Source organism: Rhincodon typus, chromosome 5 (assembly GCF_021869965.1).
Source record: "Rhincodon typus isolate 14 chromosome 5, sRhiTyp1.1, whole genome shotgun sequence".
Taxonomy (NCBI): Eukaryota; Metazoa; Chordata; class Chondrichthyes; order Orectolobiformes; family Rhincodontidae; genus Rhincodon; species Rhincodon typus.
Window position 1 is genome coordinate 59,680,899 of NC_063336.1, and position 17,297 is coordinate 59,698,195.

The 17,297-nt window shown below is 40.5% G+C and overlaps 1 protein-coding gene and 1 non-coding gene across 2 annotated transcripts in view; one reads left to right on the top strand and one right to left on the bottom strand.

Annotated features, from left to right (window-relative positions):
* The window catches only part of LOC109928142 (synaptonemal complex protein 1-like), a 39,781-nt gene that overhangs the window by 15,506 nt on the left and 6,978 nt on the right, over positions 1-17,297 (top strand). Inside the window, exons 9-12 of the mRNA XM_048597039.1 lie at positions 3,957-4,119; positions 8,277-8,445; positions 9,605-9,665; positions 10,003-10,170. Of these exons, the coding sequence (XP_048452996.1) occupies positions 3,957-4,119; positions 8,277-8,381 (268 nt within the window). The 3' untranslated portion in view covers positions 8,382-8,445; positions 9,605-9,665; positions 10,003-10,170. The remainder of the gene's footprint in view (positions 1-3,956; positions 4,120-8,276; positions 8,446-9,604; positions 9,666-10,002; positions 10,171-17,297) is intronic.
* On the bottom strand, positions 14,304-14,375 carry trnae-cuc. Its single transcript has one exon. It is a non-coding gene; the product is annotated as a tRNA-Glu (tRNA).

The window sequence follows — 17,297 nt, forward strand, 5'->3', positions numbered from 1 at the left end:
GCCTGAGGATTGGCGTTTTTGTTGTAGGTTCATTCTGGTGTAGACAGTGGCAAGGTGGTGGGACGGTGCTGCAAACGGCATTGATGGTGATGAGCTGGCTCAGGACTGATGGACTCTCTTCAGGCTGTATTTTTTTTTCTTATTCTTAAATTATTCAAAATGGCACCCTATCATGGTGACAAATGAAAGCTTTTTACTGTATTTTAATGTATTCTTACTGTAAAATACACATGACCATAAAATCAAACTCAAAATAGTTATGTATTAATCCAAACTCTAAGGTCATCTGCTTTACCTGTCATACTCCATAGAAGCCATGACTGGAGGTGTTGGATTGGGGTGGACAAAGTCAGGTTTTGCTTACCTGATGAAGAGGCTACGCTTCAAAACCTTGTGATTTCAAACAAGCCTGTTGGACTATTACTTGGTGTCATGTGACTTCTGACATACTCCATAGACCCATACAAATGATGCAGCACAGAAGGTCCATTTGACCCATCTTGTCCATGTGATCCAAAAACACACAGATTACCTTTCTAATCCCATCTTCCTGCACGTGGTCTGCAGCCCCGCAGCTTACAACACCTGAGGGGCAGATCCAGGTAAGTTTTAAAAGTGTTTAGGGTCTCTGCCTCTACCACTAACTCAGGCAGCAAATTCCAGACACCCACCACCTTCTGTGTTTTTAAAAAAAAAACAAAAAAAACAAAACTTTGTCCTCATGCCCCCTCTAAGTCTTCTGCCACTTAGCTTGAATCTATGACCCCTGGCAAGGGAAAGAGGTTCCTCTTGTCTACTCTATCTCTGTCCTTCACAATTTTGTATACCTCAATCATGTCACCCCTCAGCCTTCTCTCCTCCAATGCAAACAACCCCATCCCTTCCAATCTCCCCTCATAGCCACAATCTTCCAGCCCTGGCAACATTCTGGCAAATCTTCTCTACACTCTGTCTCTCCAGAACAATTATGTCCTTCCTGTAATGTGGTGACCAGAACTGCAAACAAGACTCCAGCTGTGGCGTCACCAGTGCCTTATACAGTTTCATCGTTGTATTCCTACGTTTGTATTCTATATCTCTGCCAGTGAAGAAGAGCATTCTATTTGCATTCTTTACAACTTCATCTACCTGTACTGCTACATTTTAAGGACTTGTGCACTTGCACGCCAAGCTGTCTCACTTTATCTACCCCTCTCAGCATATTCCCCCACATTAAAACTAATACATCTCTGGTTTATGGATTTACAGTGGCTGTATATTAAGTAACTCATTATTCCTTTTAGAGACATGTACTGGTTTAATGCATGCTAAATTCAAATATTCTAATCTATCTATCAATCAAACACCACAGATCATTAATGCTTTACATGAATTATTTACAGTAAATAGCTAACAAACTACCACATGAATGGTTTAACATTTACTATCGTGAAGGAAATGGGTGTTTGTTTTCACCAGCAATAACGGTACATTTATCCTTCCTGTACTCAATATCTATATTGCCACATTAGCCAAAGCATAAATGTAATGTTTCTGATGTGCTTAAACTAGACCATTAGTAAAACACAGGGAATACCTTGCCTGTTATGTTTTAGTAATCCCATGAATTACTGTGCAGTTTATGTTAAATCTTTCAAATTCACTGGTTAGGCCTCCGTTGGAATATTGCGCCCAATTCAAACACCACGCTTTAGGAAGAATATTAAAACCTTGATTTCATGAGTGAGACTTTGGGTGAATTTTACAGGAGGTCATATCCTCTCCACCCCAACCCCCAAAGTGTCAGGCCAAACCACTAGAAACCCAGCTGCCTTGCAGCAATTTCAGAATAGCCTGAATTGAGCCAGAGTGGGATTTCTGCCCCCAATCTGAGAAAAATTAAAGTTTCACCCTGGAGAGCTACTGTTTAATCACATTAACTGGTAACTCTGCAGTTGCAACAGCATTAGGATTGAGTTGTGGCCACTGCTCGGACTACAGCAGTCCAAGAGGAAGAAGTGTAATTATTTCCATACGTCAGGTAATTCCGGGGATTTTAGGTGGGCCTACCTGGCAGACCTCGAGGAGAAAGGAGGAATGTAGGTGGTTGTTTTACACATTGGGGGAGGAATATAAACTAAGGAGCACTTCTGATGGGCACAGCGCCTTATCAAAGAAGGGATCTCCCTTTCTGCCCGACAGTAGCCCACACAGTGAAAACTGCTGGGTTGCCAACCTGCTTCCACCTTCCACTATCTCATGTATAATAGCAACAGAGAATGAAATCACCAAGAGGCCATTACTTGGTGCAAAGTTGGGGAGTTATTCCTGATTCCCTACCTCTCCTCCACAATGTGTGAGAATGGTGATCAGGAAAAGTGGGCATGAGCCCTGTTCCCTTCAGATATGCTGGTGGGGGCTGCTAAATATGGCTGCATGTGTTTAAACGTTAGAATGCAGTGCATCCCCAGCACCCCAGGGTGCTACAGTGGAGTCAGATTACAGTGGAGTAATTTAACTGCAAGACACAAAGTTGGTGGAGTTATTTCTCTTTCGTCAATGCTGCTACAGGTATTTTATCTGATGTCAGACGTCACTTTCGCTGTCTCATAGATTTTAAAACATCATGCATGCTGTGCATAAACAAATACTTTATTCCGAGAAATAGTTATGACCTATTTCTAGCTGGGAAATGGAAAGAAAAATTTTGCTGTAAAATATGTTTTTAAAATAATGGAAAAGCATATTTTTTAAGCAATGTTCTATCACACTTGAAACAAATAAAATACAGTTCTTGGAGAAAACTGCAGGAATACTAAGCTACTTAAAATTGTTGCTGGTTTGGCCATTTCACGTACCTCATCAGATTCTAAGGGCTACAAGAACTTGTTTGAATACAGTGTAAAAGCCGCCTTTAAATATGGTGCTGGTCCCTTGCTGCTGTTGTGTACATTAATGATCCAGATATGAACATGGGAGATGTAATCAGTAAGGTTGCAGATGATAAGAGAATTGATGCTGTCGTAAATAGCAAGGAGGAAAGCCTTAAATGACAGGGTTATATAAATAGGCTGAACAGTGGCAAATGGGACTTAACAATGAAAAGTGTGAGGATATATTTTTGGAGGACTAACAAGGCAGGAGGGTATATCCTCCTAAGACGCATGGTGGATTAGAGGGATCTTGATGTGCATATCTGTAGACCTTTGAAGGCAACAGGATAGGTGGTCAAGAAGGCAAATGGGATACCTGCCTTTATTAGTTGCAGCATTGAATACAAGAGCATGGAGTTTATGATAGAGCAGTATGTTATTTAGGCCACAGCTCAAGTACTGTGCACACTTATGGTTGCCACGCAATGGGAAGAATGTGATTGCACTAGAGAGAGGATGCAGAAGAGCTTGTCCAGGATATTGCCTGGGCTGGAGTGATTCCGCTCAGAGATTAGATAGGCTGACATTTGTTCTCCTTAGACAGGCGAAGGGGGAATCTGATGGAGGTGTACAAAATTCTGAGGTTCATAGACAGGCTGGATAGGGAGAAATTTAGGATAAGGAGGAATCAAAACAATGCCATATCCAGTGCACATGCTTGCTGTTTTTGTTTCCAGTAATAATTTTCAAACTTTCCAGGTAAAATTTTCATGTCGTTGAGCCGTAGGATATTTGAAAATTTAAAGTAAGATAATTGGCGATCAGTTAAAAGCCTGTCGAGATTTTTCACCGATTAGCAACAAGTATGTATAAACCAATGTTCTGGTGATGAAAGGCTTGTTGCTATCTCACCTAATGATCCAGAGGATGGTGTAAACGATATGAAGAATTGTGAACTGAGAGAAATAAGTGAAGGCCTTAAAGGGGCCCAGCTACACCAGTCTGAGCTTGGTATCAGTGACTACTCTTGTCAGAATGTTTTTGACAATGTATTGCAATGATGTGTGCAATTATAAAATGTTATGATGTTATTTGCTCCTCCAGAGATGAGATCCGTCATCTTCGCCAACAACTCCGTGAGAAAGAGGTAATGAGAGAGCACGACCGCTTCCTCAGGAATAAAATAGCAGATGACCATGCTACTATGACCAAGGAGAATGCTGTGCTATGTTCACAGACTCTTGAGCTTAATAAACAATTGGAAAGGGTATGTAAAAAGTCATCTTGTGCAAAATTCAGTGTTTGAAACTAGAAGCTGAACTCATAGACCCCACAAGGTCCCCAAAAAGGTCAGGGCAGCCTCCCAGCACAACTGTCCAGCTTAGAGACTCACTCTGTCTGCCTGGCTTCAGCTGCAGCAATTTACTGTGCATGACTTCCCTGCACACCCCATCCCTCCCAACCCTCCTCCTTTGGTGATCTGACTTCTGATTCTTTTTTAATTTAAAACCTTCAAAAATTTGAAGAGAGGATGCCTCCAACCTCAGGGGACCCTCCTTCCCGCTTCCCTGAGAAGCCAGTCTGCTGCACTTCTTCAGTGCTGTTGGGCCTCCTGTTGGCCCTCTGCATCTAAGGACCGTAATTGGACAGTAGATCTAGCTTCTGACCACTAAAGTGGCTAATTTGGGGTAAATCATAGCTAGGCAACTGTTGCCCACACAATACAGGCTTCTGACTTTTGTTTATCCAACTATCCCAACGTCCAAAGGTAAAATGCCGCTCTCAGATAAGTGACTAGTTTCAGTTACGTTTGATTAAAGTTAATCATCCATTAAATTTGAAGTGGCATAGTTGACAGAACAAGTTTAAAATTGACTTAGTAATGTTCCAACTAATAATTTACTCACTGATATTTGCAAAAGAAAACCGAAGACAAAACAAACTCATTAATCAACTTTAAAATCTCTCAAAATGTTTTGAAATAGATGTTTTATAAAGTTCAGCATGCCTCTAAATTATTATATGCAATATTATCTTTATGGTAACAAACAACAAATTGAAAAACACATGCAAATAACGTGGGATCACATGGTCAGGATAAGGCCAAGCAGGAAATGAAAATGTCTTTTAGTTGCAGGAAAGGGACCCAGAGAGCTGTTGAATGGTGAGGATGATGTGTGATTGTTCCGTTGAGTTTTACAATGTGCAGCAGAATAGTACCTTCGAAAGGGAGGGGTTCTTTTAATGCTGTCATAGTGTCCCTACCTCTGAGCCTGGGTTCAAATCACATCTGCTCCACAGTTATGTATTAACATCTCTGAACAGGTTGATAAAGAAAATATCTAACTTCCACAGAAACAAATGAAGGCCCAACTTTCTCAGAGCATCATGTGATGAGACTAACCTTGTCACTGCTAAAGAAGCAGGCCATCCTTTAGAATCATAGAGTCCTTACAATGGGAGCAGGCCGTTCAGCTCATCGAGTCCATACCAACCCTCTGAAGAGCGACCCACCCTACCCTGTCCCTGTAAACCTGCATTTCTCTAGGCTAACCCACCTATCCTGCACATCCCTGGACACTATGGGCAATTTAGCATGGCCGTGGCCAGTCCACCTAACCTGCACATTTTGGCCTGTGGGAGGAAACAAAAGCACTCAAATGAAACATGCGCAGTCACGGGGAGAACGTGCAGACTCTCCACAGACAGTCACCCAAAGGCGGAATCGAACCCAGGTCCCTGGTACTGTGAAGCAGCAATGCTAGAAGCTACTGTGCCACACATTTAGGTGGGTAGTGGGAAGCCAATGAGTTAAGCTGCCCATACTATGTGGTAGAGGGGACACTGCCATTCCCAGAGCTGCCACTACATATGAACCAGGAGTAACAGTAGGCTATTCAGACCCTCGAGCCGGTGCTCCTATTCAATAAGGCCATGGTTGACCTGTTTCTTTATCAGATTCCACATTCCTACCTTCCACACGCACCCCCCCTCAACTTAAACTTTGATTCCCTTGCATAACCAGAATCTACCTCCGTTGAGAGTTCCAAAGTTGCATAGCCATTTCAGAGACAGAAGGTTCTCCATTATCTCTGTCCCGAGAGGCTGAGTCCTAAGTTCTAAATGGTGTCCCCTAGTTGTGGACTCACTTACAAGAGGAAACATCTTTTCCATGTCCACTTTATCAAGACTGCTCAGAATCTTTTATATTTCAATAAAGGCATGGAGTCATAGACTTTTGTAGCATACATAGAGGCCATTCAGTCCATTGTTTCTATCATCAAGTACCTATCTAGTCCTATTTTTCAGTACTTGGCTTGAGGCCTTGTACGCTGTGGCATTTCCAGTGTTCATTTAAATACATCTTACACTTTATGAGGGTCTATACCTGGACTGCCTTTTCAGACAATGAATTCCAGATATCCACCATCCTCTGCTGAAAGCATTCTTCCAGAAATCCCCTCTTAAACCTTTTTGCCCCTGAACTTAAATCAATGCCCCTGGTTCTCGAACCCTCTAGTAAGTAGAAACATTTGTTCCTATCCACCCTCTCTGTGCTCCTTAAACTTTTTGCACACCCCAATCAGGTCCCACCTCAATGTTCTCTTTCCTAAAAGAAACAGCACCAGCATATCTCATCTATTTTCATGCCATTAACCCCCAGCTACCCATTTTATTGTGCAAAACCTCACGGGCAAACCTAAATCCTATTCTGTAGTTGATATTTTTTTGCACCTCTGTTGGCACCTTTGTGAATCAAAGTGTGAAAAACTATCAGATTTTATAATCCCAAGCCCAGAGACACAGAAGATGATGACCTGGTTTGAGATCATTTAACTGAAGGGATCAATTTATGTGTCTTGGTACCGCTCCCCATTGTATGTTTACCACCTACGGTATGGAACATGTTTCAAACGATTGTATTTCTAGTTAGATTTTCCTTTCATGCTTACTGAGTTTGTTTACAGCCTTCTTTCTTCGGGAGCAAGCTCTCTCTTTCAAACATGTCAATATCGCCCTTCTCCTCAAAATCTTATCCTTAACTCCTCTGCTTTTGCTATTTCCCATCCCATCTCCAACCTCCCTTTCTTCTAATCCTTGAAACTACTGTTGCCTCCCAAATTTATTCCCAGCTTTGCTGAAACTCCACATTTTTGAATTCTTCCAAAAAGATTTCCACCTTTCTGCAGAACTGAAATGGCTTTTTTTTAAAACTCACCAATATCATCCAATCCAGTGGTGATTTAGGTAAGCAGTCCTTCCTCATTTTTCACTTGGCTCCATTCTTATTTATTTAATCATAGCTGGAGAATCTCCAGCAATGGTTTCTCTTCCCACTCTACCAGTTAAAGGATTTAACCTTGGTCCCTTCTGATTTGTCACTTATATGCTGCCCTTTGGTGACAACATCCAAAACACACATCAGTTTCCACGTGCATGCTAACAGCTGAAGACTCGACCTCATTGTCACTTCTCTCAATCTGATGTTAAATTGTCAAACTGCTTGTCTGAGATCCAGATGTGCAGATACTTCCTCTCATTAAATATTGGAAAGACTGAAATAATTGTCCTTGGTCCCTGCCACAAATTCACCTGCCACATCATCAATTCCATCCCTCTCACTGGCAACGGTTTCAGAATAAACCAGATTGTTCACAGTCTCTGGGACATACCTGACCTGGGGATGAAATTTTTTACTTTTAAATTCATGTCATAATGAGGAGCATGTGTTTCCACCTCCTTAACTTGGCCTGTTCTCATCCTGTTGGAATCCTAGTCTGTGCCTTTGTTACCTCCAGACTTGACTAAGACTGGATGATTCCAGTCAACCCTTATCAGCCACTAACTATCTGCCCTCCATAAATATAAGTTCATACTTAACACTGCTGCCCACATCCCAACTTACACCAGCTTCCAGTCACCCATCACTCTTGTACTTGCTCACGTATATTTGCTCCAGTTAACGCCTTGATTTTAATGTTCTCAGACCCTTCCATGGCCTCACTTTTCTCACTATCTACCTACACTCATCCTGCTCCACAACTGTCCTGGGTATCTGCATTGTCCTAATTCTGGCCTCTGCAGTTCGTTGATTTTATTTGCTGTGCGACTGATGACTGTGCCTTCAGTAGTCTAGGCCCTAAATGCTGGAAGTCCCTCCCTAAACCTCTCCAGCTCTCTTCCTTGTGTTCCTTCTTTAAGACTCTCCTAAAAGCCTCCCTCTTTGACCTCTTTGGTCATTTACATCACTGTTTCCTCATGTGGCTTCGTACTAAATTTTATTTTGTAATTGTCTATGTGAAGCGCAGTTCAATGTTTGTAAATGCAAACCTCTTCCTGTATTGCAAATGGCGAGAATAATAGCATAATTCTGATTCTCCTTTAACAAGTAATATCAATAATACCAATAATGTCATTCTTCAGTGTGTTGTAGGAGAGAATGCTGAAAGAGGAGATGGATATTTGCCGTACTTCCAGTGTAATTCAACTGATCACTGTAAAAGGCCGAGAGGAACAACTGCACTATGAAGTCAAGAGACATAAGGAACTCCTAGAAATTGAGAAAATAAAATTTAAGGAACTAATGGAAAAGGTAGAGTTAATGCAAAAATAATGAATACAAAGTAGTAAACTCTGCAGTTAATTTCTTTCAAAGGAAAAATAAGCTTACTAGAATCAGTATATTGATTAGTGTCACATCTCAATGTCAATTCACTGTCTTCTCACTGATATACTATTATCCAACACAAAACTGGCTACTTATCTCGAAAATGGACTCCTATACCAGGTTTACCTTATGCTTAAAGTTACCGTTTGAGTCAAAAACTGTCAACTTTCAAAATTAGACAAGAAGGAAACTATAATTGAAAGAAGAAAGAGGGGAGATAAATGGAATTTGAATTGTGTTTATTCAAGGCTGGTAAATGTATAAATGGACTTATCAGGTGGAATGGTCATCTTTTGTGCTGTGCCTTCTGTATATTTTTAGTGTAAAAGGTTTGCCTGGTAGAAGAGTCCAGATTGGAGCTATATAACTATTTCTGGGTTCCAAGAATGTCTTCTAGATATGTCTTCTTACCTACTGACGGTTCTGATGAAGAGTCACCAGACTCAAAATGTTAACTCTGCTTTCTTCCCATAGATGATGCCAGATCTGCTGAATTTCTCCAGCAATTTCAGTTTTTGTTCTATATTAATCTTGCTATCCAGAATATAGCTCCATAAATTTCCACTGAGTTACAGAAAATAAAAATAAAGTTAAATCAGCAAAAAGTCTGCATATCCAACAAGGGTAATAGCAAGTGCTGCCCTCTGCCAAGGGTCCTTACTGTCAAGAGCTTCTTGACATTTCTGTACCTTTTTTGTGTTGTTGTGCAAAATGGGTGATCCCATTGGAAAAAGCCATTTTAGCTGTTTTGTCTTTCTCGCTGCATAGGTTACAAGGAGCCAGGACCTTACATACACAATGCAGTATTAGTAACTTTATTTGAATTGCAAAGTAAATAGTTATAGAACTCCCAGAAATCTCCCAAGGTAACTCAAGGCCGTGATGTGCCTAAATTTTGAGGTGTTACAGCCAAGCAAAACATTACCTGACATCACTGTTGGAAATGCATATGAAATAGTCCTGCTCATGCGCAAAAAAGACTTTGTAAAGGAGTAGAGGATTTTACTGGAGATGTCTTTGAAGTGACGTTCTGAGGAAGGGTCACTGGTCCTGAAACGTTAACTCTGATTTTTTTTCTTCACAGATGCTGCCAGACCTGCTGAGCTTTTCCAGCAACTCTGTTTTTGTAAACAATCAGAAAATTGGTACGTACCAATGTTTTAATACAAACTAGGTACATATGAATTTTTGAGAAAATGCTGGTTCTGCACCATAATTACATGGATTTGGGTTCATAACAATACTCAATTTACTCTCATTCATCCTCTGGTGATGCTGTGATTTTTAATTCCTTTCCTAAAATGGACTAAAATATGAAAGAAAGTTTAAAACAGCATCGAGTTTTGCTTATCAGTGTAATATCCCCAACCATTCTGTATCTACAGTTAAATTGAACATTGTTGATCATCTGTAGTAAGATGGTTTGAGAAAACTAGAATTTTTAGAGCTGATTCTAATCATGTTTTGAATAATTTCCCTGAGATTCTGCTCCTTGAAGAAAGGAAGACCTCGATTAAACTGAATGAAGCCACTGTGCGCAGTCGTATAGCTGAGACAGAGGGCTGACTTGCAAGTGGTGAAGAAGAGAACCTGCAGCTGCGAAGGGACAAAGCACTTCTAGTTGATCTTATCACTGATTTACAGAAGCAGGTATTTGCTTCTTCAGCTAACTATTCACTCCCTGCAATAATTTAAAATTAACAAGTTCCTTCCTTTCTGTTGAAAGGCCACTGTCTTTAAACTTGAATTCTGTCTCTGCCAGTCTTTCCTGTTTTTATTTTGCATTCTAATTTTGTGATAGACTCAGACACACCTGAGCAGCAATATCTGGTTTTGTTAAACGGGTTGGGCAGGTTGGAGATCACTGGAAAATGAGTTAATTTCCAATTAATTTCCAGTTGGTTTATATTAGAAGCCAATTGCAATCTGAAAATTGTGACAGCATCTTAGAATCTATTTAGCCACCCTGTGCTTTTGTTGCTATCCACTAGAAGTGATATCAAAATTAATTTTAAAAATGTAGTCATGAAACATGCACTTGCAATTTAGGTTGCCTTCCAGAGTAATACAGTACAGAGAGATCATTTAGCTGTCTATCTTGTGTGAATGCTAGCTCGTCAACCAGAACTGATCCTATTTTTCTGTTCCCTCACTGTACCTCATGACATTTATATCCAGCAACTTATCCAATTCCATCTTAAGTTATATCAAACACTTCACTTCGGTTGTCACTTATTTTAACGTTTTTCCATGCTCTGTCAACCCATTCTCAGTTTCTAAAAATAAACATCAGTGGTTAGATCACAAATGATGTGACTTCTGTCCTATTATTTTGTGAATTAATTGAAGGGTTCATGTCTGGAATGAACTTCCTGAGGAAGTGGTGAATGTGGGTACAATTACAACGTTTAAAAGACATTTGGACAAGTACGTGAATAGGAAATGTTTGGAGGAGTATGGGCAAGGAGCAGGCAGATGGGACTAGTTTAGTTTGGGATTATGTTCAGCATGGACTGTTTGGACAAAAGGGTCTGTTTCTGTGCTGTATGACTCTGACTAGGACTGAGGATTTTTAGGGTTTTTTTTGTTGTTGTTTCCAGTGAGCTAAATTGATCTATGGTCACTATTTTCTTTATTTTTTCCTCAGCATTTTTCAGTTGCTCGTCCTGATTAATTATGTAGGGAGTTTTAAAGGAGTGGATGGTATTGATCTAGAATACACAGCCTAATACGCTGGTGCTGGCAGATTCAGTTGCGGCTTTCAAAAGGGAATTGGATAAGCATTTTAAGAGGTTTTTTATGGAGCTTTGGGGGAAGGGTAGGGAAGAGGACCAACAAAATTGCTCTTGCAGAGAGTTGGCACAAATGCCCCCTCTGTGCTAAACCATTCACAGATTCTGCTCCATTCTGTCTAACCTATGTTACCCTGCACCTGGCTGTACTTATACTGACAATTGGATGCAGAATTAGAAATTGTTTTGGATTAATTTTATATTCCTAACCTCCAATATTTGGAAAATTTGATATTATTAACAACAGATTTACAAAGGAAATTCGGAGCTCAGAACCATTCATCTTAACTTCTAAATGGTTTAGAATCAAACATTATTGTACACAACCTGCTTCAAGTTATGAAAGCTGATATTGAAATTCCAGTCATTTTGAATGTAAAATACAATTCAAAGAACAAACTTCAACTGGCAACATGCAAGTCGAGGGTTAGTCCTTGCTTGATTTAAGCAATCTGTTCACTTAGCATCAATAATACAGAAGGTTTCATAGAAGTGAAAGATCAATGATAATGAGCTATCAGCAGACATGAACATTAGCCTTTATTATTTCCACCATTCTGGTTTGAAAACTCCAAAGTGGTTTACAGAATAGAGCAGATTAGAAAATAAAATCAGTTTGTCAATGTACTTTTTAATGTCAGACACAGCATTGTACTAAACAAAACATTTCCAACATTTATCGAGCAGTGGATCAAAACTGAAAAGAAATGAACTTTCCCACATCTGACACAGAATTCACCAGTTTTAAAATCTCCCCACCCTCAGCCTCATCCCACGTCCAGACATCCGTCTCATCCCCACCTCCTTGACCTGACACAACCTGTCCATCTTCTTCCCCACCTATCTACCCCACCCTTCCCACTGACCAATCCCTACCACTCCCTACCTGCGCCCACCTATCACCACCCCACCTCTCTGTATCTATTTGCCAGCTCCCCTGCCCCTCCCCATTTCTGAAAAATGGTCCCGACCCAAAACGTCAGCATTCCTACTCCTCTGTTGCCTGGCCTGCTGTGTTCCTCCAGCTCCACACTGTGTTGTCTCTGACTCCAGCATCTACAGTTCTTGCTATCTCCACATCTGACAACTACTTAATTGGAGGCCATTAAAGTTACTGGATAAATTTCAAACTTGAAGATACAGGATCACAGCTAAATGCAGACGGAACCTGTTTTCTTTTAAGGTTCTGTCTGGTAGAGGTAAAGTTGAAAGTAAAGCTAAAAGGGCTTATGATAATTCAAGCTTTTTTTTATTTCATTAGCTTTATTTCATTTGTTTTACAAGTTAGACGAGGAAATAAAATTTAACCCATCTTCAGAGCTTCTAGTACTTACCCACTTTTCTATTGGAATTCAAAACTTTGTGGATATCTGCATTCAGAAGACATTCGACTAATAATCTGGACTAATGATCCTGAGTCGTGCACTCAAATTCAACCCTGCAGCTAAGAAATTTAAATTCAATTACTTAGATGAATGTGGATTTAAAAGAGAGTCATGGTGACCATGAATACCAGATTTCATTTAAAATCAATCTGGTTCACCATTGATCTTTAGGGAAGGATATCCGCCATCTTTAACTGGTCTGACTTGCATGTAACTCCGTGCTCATATAAATATGGCTGACTATCAGTTGCCCTCTAAAATGGCCTAGAAAGCCATTTGAATTGTATCAAAATACAACAAAAAGTCAAAGATGGGTAAACTTGAACACAGCATCAACCTAGATGCCAGAAATAACAGATATACGTACAGCACTGACAACTTTGCAAAATCATCTCATTAACATGTAGATGCATGTACCAAAATTGGCAGAGCTGACAGACTAGTAAAACATCTGCCTGACAGATCTTACAGACACGAGCAGGGCAAATCCGTCAGAGATTGTGGAACGGTGGTATACAGTCAGAAAGGGAGTTCCCCTAGAAGACCTCAATATTGACTCCAAACCCCATTGTGTCTCATGCTACCAGGAGAAACATAGGCAAAATAATCCTCCTGCTGTTTACCACCATGCGCTTCTTGACCATTTGAAAGGAATATTGAAGTCCCTCACTAGAATATATTCTGAGAGTATCACCAAGAGAAGCTTGATAGAACCACACTGACAGACCTGGTCAAGTTCTAAAGGAAACAGCTGTCAGAATGGATCTGTAGCAGATCTTAGGGAACCAAGTGGGGAAAAAACCTACTTAACTTCATTCTCATTAATCTACCAAACACAGATGCATCTGTCTGTGTGACAGTATTGGTAGGAATGACTACTGTACCATCCTTGAGGAGGTGAGGACCTGTTGCCACATTGATAATACTCTCCAACATTTTGTCTGGCATTGGCACTGTCCCAAATAGGATAGGTTTTGAATAGACCTAGCAAATCAAACTGGGCATCCGAGATGCTGTAGACCATCAGCAGTAGCAGAATTACATTCAACTACAAGCTGTAGGACCATGGCCAAACTCCTCCATTACTATTAAGTTGGGAGATCAATGCAGTTTGAAGGAGTGTGCATGAGGGCACTTCAGGAACAGTATTGGACATAACGAGAAATTAGGTACCAAGCTGGTGAAAATAAATGCCAAACAGTGTGCGATGCTGCTAATCCATGTCAATTGTCTTTTAGGGAAGGAAACTGCCATCCTCATCTGGACTGGCCTACATATGATTCCAGATTTTTTCCTTAGAATCCCCGCAATGTGGAAGCAGGCCATTTGGCCCATTGAGTCCACACTGACCCTCCGAAGAGCATCCCACCCAGACTCACCCCCTACCCTATCCCTGCATTTCCTGTCCTAGGCACTATGGGCAATTTACAATAGCCAATCCACCTAACCTGCACATCTTTGTACGTGGGAGGAAACCCACGCAGACACGGGGAGAATGTGCAAACTCCACACAGACAGTTGCCCAGGTTGGAATTAAACCCGGGTCCCTGGCACTGTGAGGCAGCAGTGCTAACCACTGAGCCACCACGCCACCCCAAAACATTTTTTCCCTGACCGGGAATTGAACCCAGGCCATTGTGGTGAGAGCACCAAATCCTAACCACTAGACCACCAGGGAGCTGCATTATCTACAGCAATGTGGCTGACTCTTAACTGTCCTCTGGAATAGGCAGTTGATGCTGACCTAGCCAGAGACGCTCTCTTCCAGTGAATGAATAAAACAAATACTCTGAACTGACCTCAGCAGAATTCATACAAAAGTAGGGGTTAGGAGCAGGGGTTGCATTTTAGCCTGGGTTTTCTTCCTGTCCCAGTCTGCTTCGTGGATAGGTTTTTAAGGAGGGAATGAGGATGATACAGGCAAGTGAGAGTGGGGGTGTGTGTCTGACTTACACTCAGACTCAGAGTTACACATACTTTCCCTCAATTCCTCCTTCTCTCAAACTCTCTCTCTCTCTCTCTCTCTGTCACTCCCTTGCTGACTTACACACCCTCTCTATCTCATGGCCTCTCTCCCTCCCAGACAGGGCAATTAATTTTCAGCAATAGCCACATCCTAAGAATGAATAGAATAATACCCCTGAACTGTTTCAACTTCTTTGATTATCTTGATGCCTAATAGCCTTCCTTCAACACCGCCATCCACCCCCAGTAATAAAGTTACAACATGCCTGAGTTTCATTGCTCCGAGAGAATGTGGTAAATGGCACAGATTCTTGTCCCTGATACTGGCAGCACAGTTCTTGGAATTTGGGACACTGTCAGTACTTGAACAGCTGTGGCTAAAACCAGTTGCAGGCTAGAATTAAATGAATTTCAGCCTCAAGATTGCAAAAAAAAACTGTTGCTAGTTTGTTACTGGAAGTAATGTCGAATTCTGGAAACTGCTATGTTGTCTAATTTTTAAAATTAATTCAAATAAATCATGGTTTTACCAAGGCAGCACATAATCTTCATTTTCTTCACACCAGGCTGTGACACTTGCATTAAGCAATAGCTTGAAAGAGATGTCAAGTTAACCACCCATACTTCTATTGATTTAAAAGAGTTTATTGCAGTTGATTTTCAGCTTGACAGTCTTTCTGCATTGTTGGTTATGATGGAAGATTAATGATATGTTGTGGTTATTTTTGTTTGAATATGAGAACAGGGCAGCAAAAGTAGTAAATGCTTTACTGTTCATCTGAACATGTAAACAGTTGTACATTTTAAATCACTTTTCTGCATCTTTCCCTTTCTACTTGCCATTAATTTTAAATCTCCCAGTAATCTCACCTCCTGGTGAGAGACTGGTGGTAATTATACTAGTAGTCAGTTGGATTTTTAAGGGGGACAATGGAAACACTAGAGGGCACATTCATCCCACTAGTTTCAAGTGTTGAGTGTCAAATCATAGAATGGCTGCTGTGCAGCTATTCAACCACGGTGTTTGTATCAGCTCATTGTAAGGGCTACTCAGCTAATCCTACTCTCCTGCCTTTTGACTGTAACCCAACCAACTTTTTAGCTAGCAGGTCTCTTTGATCTTGTATGTTTGTACAATTGTGCCTTTCTTTTAAAATTGTTTTTCTTTATTCTTCCTACCAGCATATATCACTTCACACTGCCCTGCATTAAATTACATTCATCACACGTCCACCTATCGTAAAAGCCTCTATCTCCTGTTGAAATTTATCGCAAGATTTTTCACAGTTCACAGTGCTTTCAAGTTTTATGTCATCTGCAAATTCTGAAATGGTTTCCTGCACTCCCAAGTCTAGATTATTAATCTGGTTCAAGAAATGTAGATGTCCTAATTCCAACGTTCTGGGGAAACCCACTGCACAGCTTCCTCAACTCTCAAATAATCATTCACCACTATTTTTCTGTTCTCCGTCATTGACCAAAATTTCTATCCATCCTTCCCATCCTCCTCTTTCCACAGGCTTCCATCTTTGTTCACAAACCTGTTAAATGGCACCTTATTAAAAGAAGTCCATCAACCATACTACCTTCAATACCCCCAGAGCTAATTTATCATAAAACCTAATCAGATTTCATCAACACTATCTGCCCTTCATAAATTTATGCTGGCTTTCCTTAATTAATCCACATTTGTCCAAATTATGTTAATTTTATTCTTGATTATTGCTTTGAAAAGCATGCCCACAACAAAGATTAAGTTGATTGGCACATAATTGCTGTGTTTATCCTTGCACACTTTCTGAACTGGTGTGTAACATTTGCAGTTCTCCAATCCTTCAGTACCACCTCCCTGTATCCAGGCAGGATTAGAAAACTTAGCTGTTCTCTGCATCATTTCCTCTCTTACTTCTTTCGGTATCCATCGAGACATCTGATCTAGTCCTGGAGAGTTACCAATTTTAATCTCTATCCGCCTTTCTAACAACTTATCTTTCTCAATTTTCAATGTATCTACTGTCTCAACTACCTCATCTTTCACTGTGACACTGTGTCCTTTGTGAACACAGAGACAAAGTACTCATTTATTATCTCAAGCTATGCGCTCTGCATTCATGTGTAACTCCATTTTTTTGGTACCTGAATAACCCCAGTCCTCCTTTTGCCTTCCTTTGAAAATGTAGTTGTGAATGCATGGTTACTATGTATGTGCTGCTAGAGAACATTTGGATTCACTTTTATGTTAGGTTCCAGTCTCATTTTCTGTCTACTGTGCTTTTGTTTCATTTTCCATTTTCAAATCGAACATTTAATATTCAGCCTGTTTCTTCCTTGTATTACCAAACTGGACTCTATCATGCATATACTTTTTCTGCTTCAGCTTACCTCTCCTAGCTCTTTCATAATCCAAGGTGCTGATGGTCATATTTTTCCTGATTGTGGGAACTGAACACTCCTTTCTTTAAAGGCAGTGTTTTGTTCCATTCCAGTTGGGCCTGTCAGTTTTTGATTCTGATTTTATCTGGGCCTGAATCATTCTCACCGCATTGGATTTATTCCTCCCTCCAGTTAAATCTTCCTGCGAATTCCTGTCTTTACTTTCCCAAAGCTAATTTAAAAATTCTGATTATTATAATCA